Source organism: Lycorma delicatula, chromosome 3 (genome assembly GCF_047948215.1).
Source record: "Lycorma delicatula isolate Av1 chromosome 3, ASM4794821v1, whole genome shotgun sequence".
NCBI classification, from domain to species: domain Eukaryota; kingdom Metazoa; phylum Arthropoda; class Insecta; order Hemiptera; family Fulgoridae; genus Lycorma; species Lycorma delicatula.
The window spans coordinates 185,351,326-185,368,653 of NC_134457.1; the positions used below are offsets into that span (position 1 = coordinate 185,351,326).

The following is a 17,328-nucleotide window of genomic DNA, read 5'->3' on the forward strand; positions in this document are numbered from 1 at the left end:
GAGTGAGAGAGAGAGAGAGTTGAGAGGGAGGAAAGAGGAAAGGATAATTTAATAAATGTGTTCATTTATAGAAGAGATGCAATAAGTAAGATAAAAAAAATCGTCCTGCCCCCCCCCCCAAATGAATATCTTAAAAAATATTTTTGAAAACATCTCATTATTTTGTGCAAAAATTAAATTCGAAGTAGAATATATTAAAATAATGTATTACGGTAAACAGTATTTTAATCGCTATACGATTATTGTGTAATAGTTCATAGTAATATAAAATTCTATTAATGTTAGACCTGCATTAATATATGTTTCTCTTAAAATAAGCCAGGTCTTGTTTGTTAACCCACTGGGTTAGTCTAGTGTGAACTCGTTATCGCAAATCAGCTGATTTCGAAGTCAAGAGTTCTAAGGTTCAAATCCTAGTAAAGGCAATTACTTTTACACAAATTTGAATACTAGATAGCGGATACCGGTGTTCTTTGGTGGTTGGATTTCAATTAAACACACATTTCATGAATGGTCAACCTGAAACTAACAACATAAGCGATTTGCATAAGCGGACCTGTTAGCTAGCCCGAAACTTACAAGGCTCCCGTAAATGCGGTTCCTCTACCTCTATATAAAAAAAGAAAACCTGAGACTGTTCATGACTACACTTCATTACATTCATACATATCATCCTCATTCATCCTCTGAAGTAATACCTTACTGTGGTTCCGGAGGCTAAACAGAAAGAGAGAGAGAGAGAGAGTGAGAGTGATCTTGTTTGTTAATTCCCTATAATCAGTAAAAGTTATCGAAAATCCTAAGAAATTCTTTTTTTACACTAAATATTGAATCCCCAATTAACTGCAATTCATCAAAAGTTTATGAATAATCACTCGTCCACAATTATTAGTAGATGCGAGTAACAATTAAATAGTTATTCATTTATCGTAATAAATCGTCGTTTATTGGGGCGATAAATGAGATAAAAATATTTTGTAAATTGAAAAAGAAATATCCGAGTAGGTTTAATTAATGAAAAGGAATTATATTCATTTTCAATAATATTTAATACTTTAAAAGATAAGGAAAGAGCTAAGCAAAATATTTGAGATACAATACCAAAAATTAATTACAGACATTTTTGATCTGGTTAGGCATAAGAATTTGAAAATTATTCTATTAATATAATTTATATTTATTTTAATAAATTTTACTTTTGGGTGGTACCCAAAACTTATACCATAAATTATTTAATTCACACATAATACATGCATATGTTGTTCAATTATTAAATTACAAGGAAAATAAATATTTATTTTTAACAAAAAACTACAATAGTTTTATACAAAAACTATTTTTAGCAAAAACTATATGTTATTCATTTTGCTATCGAATAACCTCATTAAATGAAATATATTATAGATTAAAATAAATGATTGAGATTTTTCATTGGAAAACTTGATTAGATGTATCAATATTTGATTAATTATAAATGATGATTCATATCAATATTGTAATCAATTAATTTATATGCAAATATTTTTTATATTAGAATATGATAAAATGTTTGTTTGTTAATTAAGTTTATTAATACGAAAACAGATAAAAATTTTATTAAAAAAAAACACTAAGTAAACAAGTGAATAAATAACAAATTTTGTAAGCTAAACGAAATTAAATTGTCAGTTAAGGAGGAGTATCCTATAAAAGATTGCTCACTTTTTATTATCACTTAATCTCTAGTATAGAAAGATGATCAGTTTTCCTTCATTGTTTAATCTTTTATTATTTAATTGACTGTAAATATATGTACATTTTTCTCTTCGATCCTCTTTTCCTGGTTTCGCGGAAAAATTCTTAATTAAATTGCTTTAATAAATGGGTAAATCAAAGAAGAATTTAATTATTAAATAATTCGTTAAATCTTTTTAGAAAAAAGGTATATATTTTTAAAACTTACGTTGATATGAAGTATTTTAAATTATTAGTTTATAAAAAGATAACAATCCAACGTAAATTGTTACAATTCAATGAGAAAGTTTATTAAATGTTTTCAATTGAAAGTAGTTTTTACAAAAGTCAATTTTATCATGTTAACGTAAAGATCTCCGAAGTTTATTAATTCGATCGACAATAATAGCGGTTTTCATATATGAGGCTCGGCTGATAAATTTTGTACATATATGCGTAGCACGGGAATGAATAGAGATATGGGAATGAAATAAAAAGTAAATAAAATACAATACGTTAGCTACAAAATGTAGTATTTATTTTTCAATATAATCCCCGTTTACTCTGATATACTTTCCCCAACCTGTGAAACATTTTGCGTTCCATCAGTGAAAACTTCTGGCGGTTTTATTCGGATCCAAGTGGCAACAGCTTCCTTCACCTCATCGTCGGTAATGCAACGATTACCTTTGAAATCCCTCTTGAAATGAGAGAAGAAATGGAAGTAGCACGAAGCCAAATGGATGCAGAATAGGCTCAAACTTGCTTGCGGAGAGCCATCAGAGAATTTGCGCAGTACCCATCATGCACAGATTTTACGGTAACCCAATTGCTCAATAATATGGCCTACTAGTTCTTTAGATATGCCTAACCGAATAGCGATGCGTTGTTGGGTGATTCGCCGGCCACTTTGAAACAAATCGTCCGCCTCCTTTCGATGATTCTCGTCAGTCACAGAAACTTGTCGTCCGCTGCGATGTGCGTTTTCAATTGTCACTTTGCTATCTTCACATTAGCGAAATTTCAATGCCCACCTGTTCACAATACTCCTGTCAACAGTTTCATTACCGTAATATTAGGAAAGGCTCTCCCAATCGATTTAGTGGTGAAAGTTCGGGCAGCCATGTTGGGATTTGCAAAGAGGCCAGGAGGCCGAGGTATTTGGGATTCGGTTTCGGGCTGGGCCAGTACCGGAACGGAATGGTGATCACAATGCACCGAATCTAAATTTCGTTTAGTTGCCCATATCCCTCCTGCGGAAGAGACTGCAGAGCCTCGCAATGGAAGTATGGCCGCTGGAATGGAACACCACGACTAAGGGAAGATCCCTGTACAAGTTTTTACGGGATCTGGGTGGATGGTATGCCTCGAGTTCGTTTTTAAGGGCAACGGCAATGCCCAAGTGGTCACCAGCCATGTTAATTTGAAACAATATATGTTTCGGTTCCGCCTGGCAGGTGATGAGCTGTGCGTCTGTGTGGAGGTCCAGTCAAATGAACAGCTGATGTTTGACTGCCCTGCTCTTGGGGGAGCCAGAGACCTGGCCGCCCTGGAACTTAGAGGTCAATGGGAAAATTGGTCACTCACAAGCAAGTCAATGCGACGAGAGCCGCATTGTTGGACGTGTGGGAGTTCCATGATGCGGTTGCTATGTTCAACCGACATCAGTAGTTTACTTAAGACAAAGACTCCTACCGCACTGCTGTGGGAAGCATAGCATATCTAGAGATATATGGCTGACCACAAGCCAATTAAGGCTCCAAGCACTTTAATATGGTAGAAAGGTACTTGCTGGCATTCAGTGACCTAGGCGTGGCATCGAATTGCTGCTTAGACGAAATAATTTTATTATGGATGTCATATATATTTTTAGTGGTTGACGGGGTGTGCCTACACATTTTAGTAAATATATGACAAGTGAGTGGTTGGGACACATAAGCCGGTGGTGGATGGCACCGCGCTTAGTCCGCTCACGCTGTTAGGTAAGCTCTAGGAGCTATTTATGACACTGGTCGCTAAACTGTTTTGTGGCTTAGTAGCTGTATGTGGCATAGACATTCGGTATTATGCTTTAGGGCGACCGAATGGGGTGGTGGCGGGAGAAATGCAAAAAAAAACCAATTCACTACCCTAAACCGCTTTTAAACGATGAAAAATATTCGTAGGCTTCACATTTTCTGCTGTTAAAAATTCGTTCAGTGCGCGTTGTTTTAATCGTGTTTACATATTCTCCGTTCTCGACTCCATTTTAACTGCTACTGGAAACAAACTGGTAAACGGATTTCAACGCATTATCGCAGGTTTGTAGAGGGGAATTTTAGCTACCATGTGCTGCCACGCCCAACTTGATAGTACCTTTTGTCTCCATGTAGCATGCTAGTGTGGAAAATATATCAGTCGAGCCTCGTATAAAAAAATAAACCAAATATTTAAAGACCCGGTGGGTTGGTCTGGTCTAGTGGTAAAACATTTTATCGTAAATCAACAGATTTTTGAAATCGAGAGTTTTAACGTTCGAATCCTAGTAAAGGTAGTTGCTTTTATTCGGATTTGAATAATAGATCGTGGATTTCGGATTCTTTGGTGGTTGGGTTTCAATTAACCACACGTCTCAGGAATGGTCAGCCTGAGTCTATTCAAGAATACACTTATACCGATACATTCACACAGATATTGATGAGTCGCTAATAACTTTAATTGTTGATGTGATTATAAATAATATATATATTTAAAATATGTGAAAACATATATTAATTTATCTATGAAAATTCCTTAAAAAATAACGACGTTCAAAAGTATAGTTAGTAGGAAAGACTGAAAAAAATTGCAATTTCCATGATTTTTAATGTATTTGATAATAAAATATTACATGAATAAATACACAAAATAATTTAATTGATAAATTGTAACTTACATCATAACTTACAAAAATAAATAAATATATACAAGTGATTCATGAATAATGTAACAAACTATCAGACATGTTCTTTTGATGAAAATAAATAATATAGTTCATAAAAGCTTCATTAACTAGTATCAGATAGCGACAGATTTCGCCCTGATTTCTGCACCTTCAGTAAAATTAAGCCAGACCGTAACTCTTGGGATCCAAAATAAGGAGTAAATTTAAATGTACAATATGAAATCTGACCTGAGAAATTGAAAAAAATTCTTGAAATGGTATAAATACAGACCACTGAAACTAAATACAAACTTAGAATTTTGAAGTTTATTAAAAACAAAACGTAACAAAATTTTAACTAACTATTAAACAAATGTTCAATATAACAAAATAAAATAATTATATATTTTAGAAAAATAAACCATAAAACTTAAAACAAATAATTAGATATCTTTAAAGCTAATTAAAAATTATTTTTTTTATAAATTCGCATGAAATATTTCATATAAAACTTCGACATTCTTACGTATTTAGTTTCTTTGAATTTTGTTTCTGTGGATTTTATTTATACGATTTTACTCAGAATCAAATTCTCTAAAAAGTTTTATTTGCTTTTTACCCATTTAAGAAAACTATTTTACGCCACACGTAAAATAGCGTGTTTTTCGACCCCAGTCTTTTGTCTTTCACCCTAGATTTCTCGAAAACTACTAAAAATATAGTTTTGTTCAGGTCACATTTCATATAAAACCATTAAATTATCCCTTAACTTGGATCTCAAGAATTATAGTCTGCTTAATTTTACACAAAACGCAGAAGTCAGAGCGAAATCTTTCGCCAGACGACGTTTGCTAACGAAGCATTTCCGCTCCAAAGTTTACACGAGCTTTCTTTATTTTTTGCAGTAGAACATGTTTTGAAAGTTGTATTCTTCGTGAATTACTTTATAACTATAGAGGTAATGGAGCTGTAATAATATACCCGAGTTTTTATATTGTAGGAATTAATTGGCTATTGTAATTTTTATCATTTAGAGTAAAATGAAAAGTTAATTTCTAACGAATTTCTTCTTAACTAAATTTTTGCCAATTTTTCTCTTAACACGGTTTAAATTTTTTTTAAATTATGGATCATTTGATATTACTAGCACAAAACATTCTTGGCAATTTAAAGAGTAAAAAATATCAAATTATAAACAGCCAAAAGTTTACTGTTAATTTAAAAAAAAAATTCTGAACAAGCATTTTATTAGTAACATTCTACCTTCTCTAAAGAAAATAAGGGATTATTTTCCCTTATTTTCCGCTAAAATGTTTAGTATTAGAAAATACGTTTTGCCTAAAAAATCAAATTTTTAGGCTTAATTTGGAAATTTAATGAACGTAAATTTTTATGTTTATTCAACGTAAATATTTAAATCGTAAAATACTAAAATTTTAATTGTATTTCTTGAATTGACAAATTAGTCAAACAAGATGAGACAAATTTACTTAGAGCACTAAATAAAAAATATCTATATTACAAATTCGTTGAAAAACTTTGGTTGGTTCTCAAATTAACGTAACCATTACGTTGACCTTGACTTGCTTTGTTTTATTATGTAACTATGCTTGATACGGGGATTAAGGAATTTTTAATTCAAATATTTCAAAGAAATCATTTAATGATATTGACAAGTTAAACCATAGCAAAAAAACCATAGCAAATTAAAATTAGTTTTTTCTTTGCTTGATGAATTTATCATAGAATTTTACAAAAGAGCTTGTACGTGGGAATATGGAAATGGAATGCTGTAGCGTATGAAAAATGCCTTGCTTTGGGGAATACGAACTTGGGACCCCCGGATGAATCGCCGAGACACCATTTACTATTTTTTTTTTTTATAGCGAAGTAATAACATACTCTTTTCTTACATTTAATTCACTTTTTTTTTATTACATATATTTTGTTTGTTTTACCAATGCTTATAGTTAATATATTTTTATTTTTTTTAGTTCATTCGAAAATATTTAGTTTCTTTGTTTGGTTATATATTCTAATACATAATTTCTTCGTGGTATTATTTTTCTAAGCAATACTTTACTTACAGTGAACTACATATGCAGATATTTTACATTATTTTGTCTTACATAATAAATTTATCACAATGATTGGACTATTATGAAAGAAAAAAAAATATTGATATATTTTTCCAATACAGTAGTATAATCTTCAAAAGGTTTTATAAAATATATTTATTTAATCCACTTCTTTTACACGTGACTATACAAAATAAAAATATTCTATAGAAGCGGAGTTACTTAAAACTTATATTTGAAGAGAAATAAGAAGCCTGAAATTTTGTAATTGAAGAATAAGAGGGAAAAGAAAATCCTTGTTTTATATTCTCAATCTGAGAGATGAGAATCAAACATGCTCCCTTTTTCTTAAGTGCATCCTGGCATATTGTTTTTATTTTTTTTTTTTTAGTTTTCCTTTAAAAAAAGAAACAGCGGATAAGCACGGAAACGCAAAGCGATTTTGTGCACGTTTTTCATAGTCAGAGTATACATTGTTATTTCACCATACCCCAAAAGATGATTGTATTTTTGATCCTCTTCTTTTCATTCCGTTTCACTTTTCATATAAAAAATTTAATTCACAAATTACATTCCTAAACAAAAATAAACAATAAGGTATATAAAAATTTGAAAGATGTATGATTCAATTGTAATTTATTTCAACCTATTGATTAAGGTTGAAAATTCTATTAAACTAGAAAAAAGTTTTTACTTTTTTGTATGAATAATGTTTTTCAATGTAATTCTGAATAAACAAATACACAATTTAATTATAATTTATTTTTGACCTCACAATTATTTATATTAAAGTGATATTTCTATGTAAATAGGGATGTATATTTCCAGGGTAAATTTAATTGGCACATTATTGATTTTATGAAACCGTGGCAAACAAATCAATACTTAAAATTTTAGATAGGCTGACGTATTAAATTCATAATTAATACAAAGTAGAATTTTATTAAACATGCCCGGTTTACTTATATTATACATCGAATACTGAAGGTCATAAAATTTTTACATAAGAATTATATTAGATATAAAATTTAGTTATAATTATTTACACTAAATACAATCGAATTTGTTTAATATTTAAAGAATTAATAAAACACAGTCTAACCAACCTCTGTTCTACTGGGTGTAAAACGAGTTATTCTGCCGGTCTTACATCGGTATTTCATTATGAAGTGCAGTCTTTGTTTCAGTAGATAAATTTAATAAAATTAAATATAAATAGATTCCTTTATATTGTTGCATATTGGCACATAGTTTCATTTATTTTAAATTATTTTAAATGAGATCACAGGAAAAAAAGAAAACTAAAAAAATAAATTAATAATTAATATCAAAAGCTGATCAATGTTTCGATATCTTTTATCAAAAACATTTATGAAATTACTATCATAGGTTTTTTTTTTTAACTTTCTATAAATAATTTTTTACTTACATTTAGATAAAACCGAGTAAAATCAAAAAAGGGTTAAAATCATTTTTCAAAAAAAAAGAAATGCTCCCAGGACGATTTCTACATCCTGAACCCTTTAGAGGAAGACACCCTACCCTTGTGATGATCACGGTAGCCACACCACCCCGTCCGTTCCTAGCATTGATGGCCTTAACAGAAGTCGTCTTGTAGATTATCTAAACTGACATCACAACACAATCATCAGTCTGGCCTCTGGTAAGATGCCACCGATGCAAACGCCTCGGCAGAAATTTCCATCAGTGTATTTATACACCTTACTATCTATCGCCTTCGTATGGTCTGTTCCAACTGACCACCTACCTAACATAACTTACAACTCTCACCTATAAAATTAACCGATTCGTGGAACCACGATCCCCGCGCCTTCCTCTAACACCGAAGGTTTCACACAAAAACTCTTCTATCTAACTTTAATTGGACTGTGCACTCAGATCATTATTTTATCGAATCTAAACACCAAAAACACTAGCCTCATACCAACTTAACAAGTAATGTTTGTAAAAACTAAAATTTTGTCCTACAATTCAATTTACTCAAACCCCTCTTGATATATTTAAAAATCAAGAAACATATTCACAAATTAAATAAGCCTCTAATAAAAACATATTTCTCTCTGCTCTGTTCCGCTTTCGGGAGCGAGGTCAATGTCTATACCTTCCCGCACCGCAGTTCCCACCACAGAGTTCTCCTTACATCCATTCTCATCCTAGCAGCGAATATCTCAGCTAACCGGGGCTCGATATTACCTACTTTGGTACGTTCAACTTCGTAGCTTCATTGCTGAGGCAGATATATATATATATATATATATATATATAAGACATTGCGCAAATCATCAATGGCCCTACACTCCGAACACAAACCTGAATTAATAAAGTTCTAGATCTGGCCAACCTATCTCGAAAAACATTATGTCCAGAAAGAAACGGTGTAATATACCGACTGGAGGAAATCCACCTGACTACTCCATACTTCTCACATAGGAAAACTACCACGCGTGTAACGGCCGTCAGACGATTCAGTCCACCTAATCTGCCATGAATAGAAACCTTGATCGTCTGTTTCTTTTATGCGCCTGTACGTAAGTTACCTTCTTAACAACACAGTATAATTGGCGCCCAGTTACAATAGGCTTAATAGCAGATATACAAGAACCACCTCTCGAGAAACAGTCCTAAAGGTACCAATCACAGACAAAAATAGGAGACGCTGAGCTTTCAACAAAGTATTCTTATAACATTTGTATCTCATTCGATGAGCCCAGACAGAAGCAGCATACAGCATTATAGCTTCGCATACACCGTTACGCAGAATATGCATGGTTCTGAAATTAAGCCGCCAATCGGAGTGAACTGCTCTCCGAACTCCGAAGAAAGCAGAAAAAACCTTTATAGCAGCATACATATATCTATAGGTAAATTATCCATTATTTTCTATGTTTATAAAAACATACCAAGAACATGAATGTTTAGAAATAACTTTCTTCAAAAAAACATGTTGCTAATAGTTCTCTTCCCGTCCCCTAATAAATAGGTAATAATACATTATTTCACATTAATTTGTCGCTTTCCATTAACTATCAGTCTTACTTGTAATTTATGACTCGTATATAAAACCTTAGGTATCAATCGCAATTAACTTTCCTCTTAAAGTAATGTATGTATTTATTCGACATATAACCGATCCTTATCGTAAAAAAATAAACGTGTTACTTTTAAAGTAACTTATCATTTATATTTATATGACCTGATGTACAAGAATATATAATTAATAAAAAAAATTGTTTTAATTTTTAATGTTAGCGCTGAGATCCGCTTACATTTTTTTTTACTAAACGATACAATTACCTGTAAAACAAACATTATGTTTCAGGAAGAGTTCTGGCAGTGGAACCGATCGGAGGAATAAAAAGCGAAGGAGTAGAAGGTGAAGATAACGGTACAGGGATAAATAAAGAAAAAAATAATAAAAATAATAAGAGACAAAGACGTCAAAGGACGCATTTTACGTCGCAGCAGCTGCAAGAATTAGAAGCAACGTTTGCGAGGAATAGATATCCTGATATGAGTACTCGAGAAGAGATAGCGATGTGGACCAATCTCACGGAAGCAAGAGTTAGGGTAAGCATAGTATAAGTTTCCCTTTATAACTTAACAAAATTAAAATTTTATTTTATTTATTTATATAAAGTTTAATTCAGTATTTTTTAGTAAGGTAAGTTACAAATAATACTCGTAAAAATATTTCAAACATTTTTTTATGTATTCGTTACTTATCAAAAAAAAATATATATACTAAACAAAAGAAAAAAAATATGAATTTGAATAGTTCATGTGATTTTTATAATAAATTAATATAACATCAGGGTTAATAATTAAACCTTTTTTTAAGCAATTTAGAGTATAGGCTAAACGAGGAACCCTTTACAAAAGAATGCAATAAATGTATAAGTTATAAAATTAAATAACACCTTAAAATTATAATATAAGAAAGTATTTATTAATCAATAATAATTTTCATCGATTTATTATTTTAACCGGTATGAATCATAATGTATTCAAATAACCTATAATTAGACAAAGTTAAATATGCATTATTAGTACTATTACTATAAATGAAGAAATTGAACAACCATATGGAAAGTTGATTTAGAAAAAGTTGCACGGATCTAGACGACGGTCTTCTTCCTGCGATGGAATTCTTAAAATTTCGTCTAATTTATACACTACAGAAATAATATAACATACCACAATTTCGTACTTTTTGGAACAAGTATCTGGAAAATGTTGTTTACTTAAATCATCTAACCGTAATAGCGGTTTTCATTTTTTACGTGTCATCCTGGAGACCACATTTTAGAAGGTATAACCTGCGTGCTGTGTTACCAAAGTACGAATAGTTGATATATGTAGACAAAAAACCATAGATTTTTACTTGAATAGATTTTATAAATGTAAATAACGTTTAGTATGATAAGTACGGTTCAATTGATTGAACCGTACATCATCATTGAACTTTTTACATCACATATTTAGGTACGTAGATTATACTTTACAAAATTATTCTGGGATTTCATTGCCGAATAAGGAACAGTTTAGAATTTATAGTTATTTTAATGTTGGTATGTTAATTTGGACGACATCTTTACATTAAAAATTTATATAGTTTGGGTATTCTATTCAAGGTGTGGTAGAAAATTCCTTTGAGTAAAATAAAAGATATAATTATGCAAGAGTAATAATACAATCTTTTATGTGAATCGGAGACGTTTGTGATATGATTACCTTGAAGTTGTTGAAAAATAATTTTCATTGTTATTAAAATATTAACTTTCCATTTTCCGAAGAATCACAACATTTTCAGTTAAGGTTCTTTATTAGAATAAAAATACTATTACATGGAAATATTTTGGAATAATTAAAAAACGCTTAAGCTTTCTGATCGGTTCTAATGTTTACCAAATATAATTCCATCTGGGTGGATCATGGTCGATGTATTCGACGAAGATTATGCCTCTCACTAACATTGTTCAACATTTACATTGAAGATATGATAAGGAATAAATTATAAGAAAGAGAAGAAGAAGTAAATGTAAGAGGATGAAAAATAAGACCCATATGGTTTGCTGATGATATGTTAAGTCTAGCTGATAGTACACACACACACACACTTCAGAGGTTGTTAACAACATTTCATTTAGGAACGAAAGAGTCTGGAATGAAAATAAATACAGGAAAAACAGAAAAAAGTAATGGAAAAAAAAAGAAAAGAATTTAATGGTAAGGACAAGTGAAGGAGGAATACAAAAAAAATAAAAAAATAGCATAATTATGGGACTATGATAGCAGAGGACTGAAAAAACGCAATGGAAATAAAAGGAAGAATAGCGATGTTAAAGGAAGCCTTCTTTAATAATAAGAAGAAATTACTACGTAGTAAAAGTCTGTATTGAGTTAGAGTTAAGGAAGAGGTTAGCCAAATGATATGTATGAAGTATCCTATTGTATGAAAGTGAAGCACGGACGAAAGGAAAAAGTATGGAACTGGATTGAAACTTTTGAGAGGTGAATATGAAAAAGGATGGAGAAAATAAAATGGACGGATAAAGTGAAGAATGAGAAAGTAACAGAATTAAAGAAGAAAAGAGCAATTATGCGGGAAGTTTAAACAAGAATAGGAACCTGGTTAGGACATGTGGTTACGAGAAGTGAAATCTTCACAACTATATTGGAAGGGTCAGAAGAAGTAGAAGGGAAACGAGAAAAAAGGATGTTAATAGATGAAGTGAATATTGGAAACTATGAGAGATCGAGGAAGAACCGTTGGAACAGAAATAGATGCAGAAAGCGATGGTGTAAGAGACCTGCCGCCAGGCAGAACACCAGATAATAATGATAATACCGTATTCCAATGTAAAAAATAAAAGGACAACAATTTTGAGTTTTTTTTTTGAACAGTTATAAACTAAATTTTATAAGATATTGAATTCGGACAACCGGATCATGTTAAATTTATTTTATCTTTTCATAGTTTCTGATTTGAATATGTCAAGTAGAGATTTGTTCTCATTACAAGATTTAATATTTTTAAAAATTAACTTTTGTGATTTTTGGTTACTGAAAAAAGTTGCTATATACCTTAAAAAAAAAAATTAGTAGAATGATCTATCTTTACTATAGTCAGGTGCGTAATACAAAAATTAGGATAAGATTATCCTAATGTGATATGTGAACTTCGAAATTTGATATATGCATATATAAAATGAATTATTTAGCCAAACGATTATTTCGCGTTTGAGCCACTAAATTAAAATGTACAAAATATTTGCAATGTCCGATAACAATGCGCACGAGAAGAGGGATATAATAAAATTAACTATAAAGTTAAATATTCCCTTACCTCTAAAAAAAAAAATAAATTAATTAATTAAATAGTACTGTATTTTCTAAAGTTCTGAAAGAGTTTTAACGCATTATTTTTGAAACGTTATTTTAACAGGGCCTATATATAAAGTGTACAGTTCTCAGTCAGTCAACTAACAAAATGATTGTCACACCTATGTTGTGTTATCATGTTTTGTGACTGAGCTGATAGCGGCCCTTATTGACTCAAACAGCTCGTTGACACTGCGATAACGGACGTTTGCTTGTAAACTACTAAATATATATGTATACACTTGTACCTCTTGAATTGTAAAAATGTACAAGACTTCTTGTTCCTTGTTCAACTATACAAAATAAATATGTCAGAAAAAACCGAGATAGAAACAACACTTCAAACCGAAAGAGAAAATAAACAGGAAAAATACGATAAGTAGTTATATTGTTTACCGGTAAAAACAATTCATAAAAATGTATTCATATCTAGGTAACAATGAAATGGAATCTACATTTTTATTTTATGTACGATAATTAAAACATATTTCTAGCACTAAAAGGATAGACTACCTAATTCAAAACTCGTATTATTTTTATAATGCCAAGCAGTGTGATCTTATTTTACAGATTTTTTTGTAAGTAGTGTATCATTACCTCCTTGTTTTTTTTTTTTTGAGTATGTTACGTTGACTACATCGATGAAGATGATTTAAAATAAAACTAAAAATTTGAGTAAAAGTGTTATACAAATTTTAGCAAACTAAAACATTACGATAAAACTATTCATCGAAACAAATTTAATGTAATATTTAAACCAATAAAGTATTATTCATATTACGCTAAATTATATAATAAAAAATAAACAAATTCCTTAATTTTTTTTTGTTTTTGTGTTTTTAAAATAGCTCTTGACATCAATAACTATTCCGTGTTACTTCGGTTTTTAATTGAATAAATTACAGGAGGTAAAGGCATCAATTAAATTTCAGCTAAAGAAAACATTTGATTTTAGAAACTATAATTAAAAGAAAAGAAAAAAAAAACAACTTTTTATACAATTTAAACTATATACTTAGGAATAAATTAAAATCCGGTTTTTTGTAAGTTATTTTATTAAGAGCACATAGAAGAAAAAGACATGAAACGTTTTTTCTACATTTTTAATTAAACGCATCCTGATCCCCGTAGGGCAAAACACCCGCCTTGTGACGTTCCCAGTTGCCACTTCACCTCCTCCATTCCTAACTCAAGCCCGATTAGAATGATCCAGCAGCAAGGGACTCTGTCCAGGTTCTGCGATAAGTAGGGAGAAATAAACTCCCGTCAACTTTGCATTCCTAACCCTGATAGGCTTTACCGGAGGTCGTCTTGTGACCCTCTAAATTTGATAACACAATACAGTCATCAGTTTGACCTCTGTGAGGATACCACCGATGCAAATGCCTCGGCAGATATTTCCATCAGTGTATTTACACAATCGCCTTCGTTTGGCCTCTTCCAACCACTACCACCTATCTTAATTTACAACTCTCAACTACCAAATTAACCGATTTGCGGAATCGCGATTTCTGTGCCTTCCTCTCACACAAAAACTCTTCCTGTATCTAACTTCAATTGGACTATGCACTCAGATCATTATTTTATCGAATCTTTAAACACCAAACCTCATACCAACAAAAAAAAAATGTTGATTGCTAAAACGAAAATTTTGTCGTACAATTCAATTTACCCAAAATCCTCTTGATTTAATTAAAAATCAAGAAATTGATTCACAAATTTAATAAGATTCTTATGAAAATATACCCTCTCTCTTCTCTTGTCCGCTTTCGGGAGCAAGGTACAAAACGCACAAAACATTTTTACGCTAATTTTTTTTGTATATGAATCTTTTAAAGTGTAACAAAATTCGATAATACATTACCAAAAAATATATAGCCCACGTACAATAAGTTATAAAATCTTAGCTTCATCAAATTTCAAATCATTTCATTCCTGATTTCAACAATGGTAGACATTTATATAAAATTTGATTTCAAGTCCCAAATATGGCGAAACAGTTTTTTTTTTAAATATTTGCAATAAAAAAATTCTAAGGTAAAACATCCTTAAAATTAAAATCAATTTTTGAAGAAATAGAGAAAATTTAAAAATATTGTCCAAATTTTGAAGTTTGTTTATGTGGAAGGAAGAAGGAAGTACACACCGAACAACACACAAATAATGATAAAAATCCTTTCAAAAAGTAAACTTTAAAAACAAAATCTAATATTTTTTTCATTAAACAATGACTTTACTTGAGTACACTAATTTTGTGTTACTGACAGCCATTAAAACGAATATTTTAAATAAATTTCTTTTTCAGAAATTTTCATTAATAAATTTAATAGTTTGGTTACGGACACTTTAATTTTCAATCAAGCGCAAATTAATAGATAGTAATATTTTTCATTTCATTTCTGTTATAAAATTGTAATAAAACGTTCGATGTGATACTTGCGTAATACGATGCTTTTAAACGTTACCCTGTTACAGTATAACGATATTATGAAACATTAAATTTATAAGAATTATTAAATGTATAATAAAAAATAATCTGAAATTTGACGAGGAAGATGATAAATTTTATGTTATGACGTAACTAAATTCCATTTGTTTAGGGGAAAAATTTTATTGAAATAATGAAGCATGAAATTCGCATGTTTTTAACCGTTTGGAGTATAAATAATTTCAAAAAAATCTGTTGTGGATAACATAACTTCCTTGTACGCCTATTAAATTACATTTACACATATTTTAAAAATTAAAAGTACATAATATTTTATTTCATTAAAAACTTCTGATATTTTTTCTATTTTTTTTTTAATTGAATTATTATTTATCGTAAATTTTTTACAATGAGAGGTCAATAATTATTAATAAAGCAATATATTTAAATTAAAAAAAAAGTTAAAAAATAAAAAAGGAGATGAAGACCGATTCGAACCAATATGCCTTCCCATTGTAAGACCAAATATTTCATTAATTAAAATTTTATTTATCTATTACTCTACAACTAATAAAAATAAGTACTACTTATGATATATCGTTGAAAATGAGAGCTTATAAAACTGCAGTTAAGAAAATGTCCAAACTCCATTTTTTTTTTTAATTTTGGACGTTTTTGGAGTCTTTTGGTTCAGTCAATTGTAATCAAAAGGGGAGGTGCACAACTGGATGTTACGACAGTCCTAAATCCAAAATCTCAACATCCTACAGCTAATCGTTTTTGATTTATGTGAGATACATCACTACGTATCTCACATAAATCAAAACCGAAAAATGTATGTACCTACATACATACGTATGTACAGACGTCACGCCAAAACTGGTCAAAATGGATTCAGGGATGATAAAAATGGATATTTCCGTTGAAATCTGGAAAATGAAATTTTTCGCGATCACAATACTTCCTTTACTTCGTACAAGGAAGTAAAAACCATAAAAAAATCTTATCTCATACAAGCATTATGAGATTAAGCTTTATAACATTTGACGAATTGTTTCCAAATTTTTTTTACCTGCGTAACAATAATAATAAAATGTCTTCACAAACACAAATACCCCGAGGAATGAACGTCTAAACTACTTTCTTAGTTATCTATTACATAAAAAGAGGTCGTTACCGATCTGACCATTAATAAATTTAAACTTTCATTGACTGATCTCCACGTTCTTCTTGGGGATAATCTGTCAATCACAAATCACCAGTAATAATCTACTAGTGTGTATAAACTTATCCTGTGAATTTATGCTTTTTTTATCCGTCACAAAAACTCATTAATAATTGGTCAAACAGAAATACATCACAAATGAGTTGATAATTGCATAATGTATTAAGTCAAGTTATTTCAAATAACATGTAAGTTCTTTTGACAATTATTAATGTGAAAATAAACAACTCTTTACTCTGTAATAATTCAATAAATTTAACTAAAAGAAATTTTGTTTAGAAGGCTTGAAGAAATTTATAATCATTAAAAATTATAACGGTTTCTTAAAAGGTTATTAGATTTGATGAATTGTTTCCAAATTTTTCTTAGTACTTCTATAATGCGTAAGAATAATAATAAAATATCTTCATAAAGACATACTGTGTAAGGTATTAATTATTTTTACTTAATACATATCAATATTTCCATTTAAAATTTTAGAAATTAAAAAATTGTTTATAGCCTGCTTAACGTCAGGAAAGCCGTGGGTCTTATTAATAACAGATTAATACGATTGATAAATTAGTATATTAAATATATC

At 30.2% G+C, this 17,328-nt stretch overlaps 1 protein-coding gene across 1 annotated transcript in view; it reads left to right on the forward strand.

Moving 5' to 3' along the window:
• Nucleotides 1–17,328, forward strand: part of Ptx1 (pituitary homeobox homolog Ptx1) — a 173,815-nt gene that overhangs the window by 114,646 nt on the left and 41,841 nt on the right. Inside the window, exon 3 of the mRNA XM_075359257.1 lies at nucleotides 10,034–10,281. Within this exon, the coding sequence (XP_075215372.1) occupies nucleotides 10,034–10,281 (248 nt within the window). The remainder of the gene's footprint in view (nucleotides 1–10,033; nucleotides 10,282–17,328) is intronic.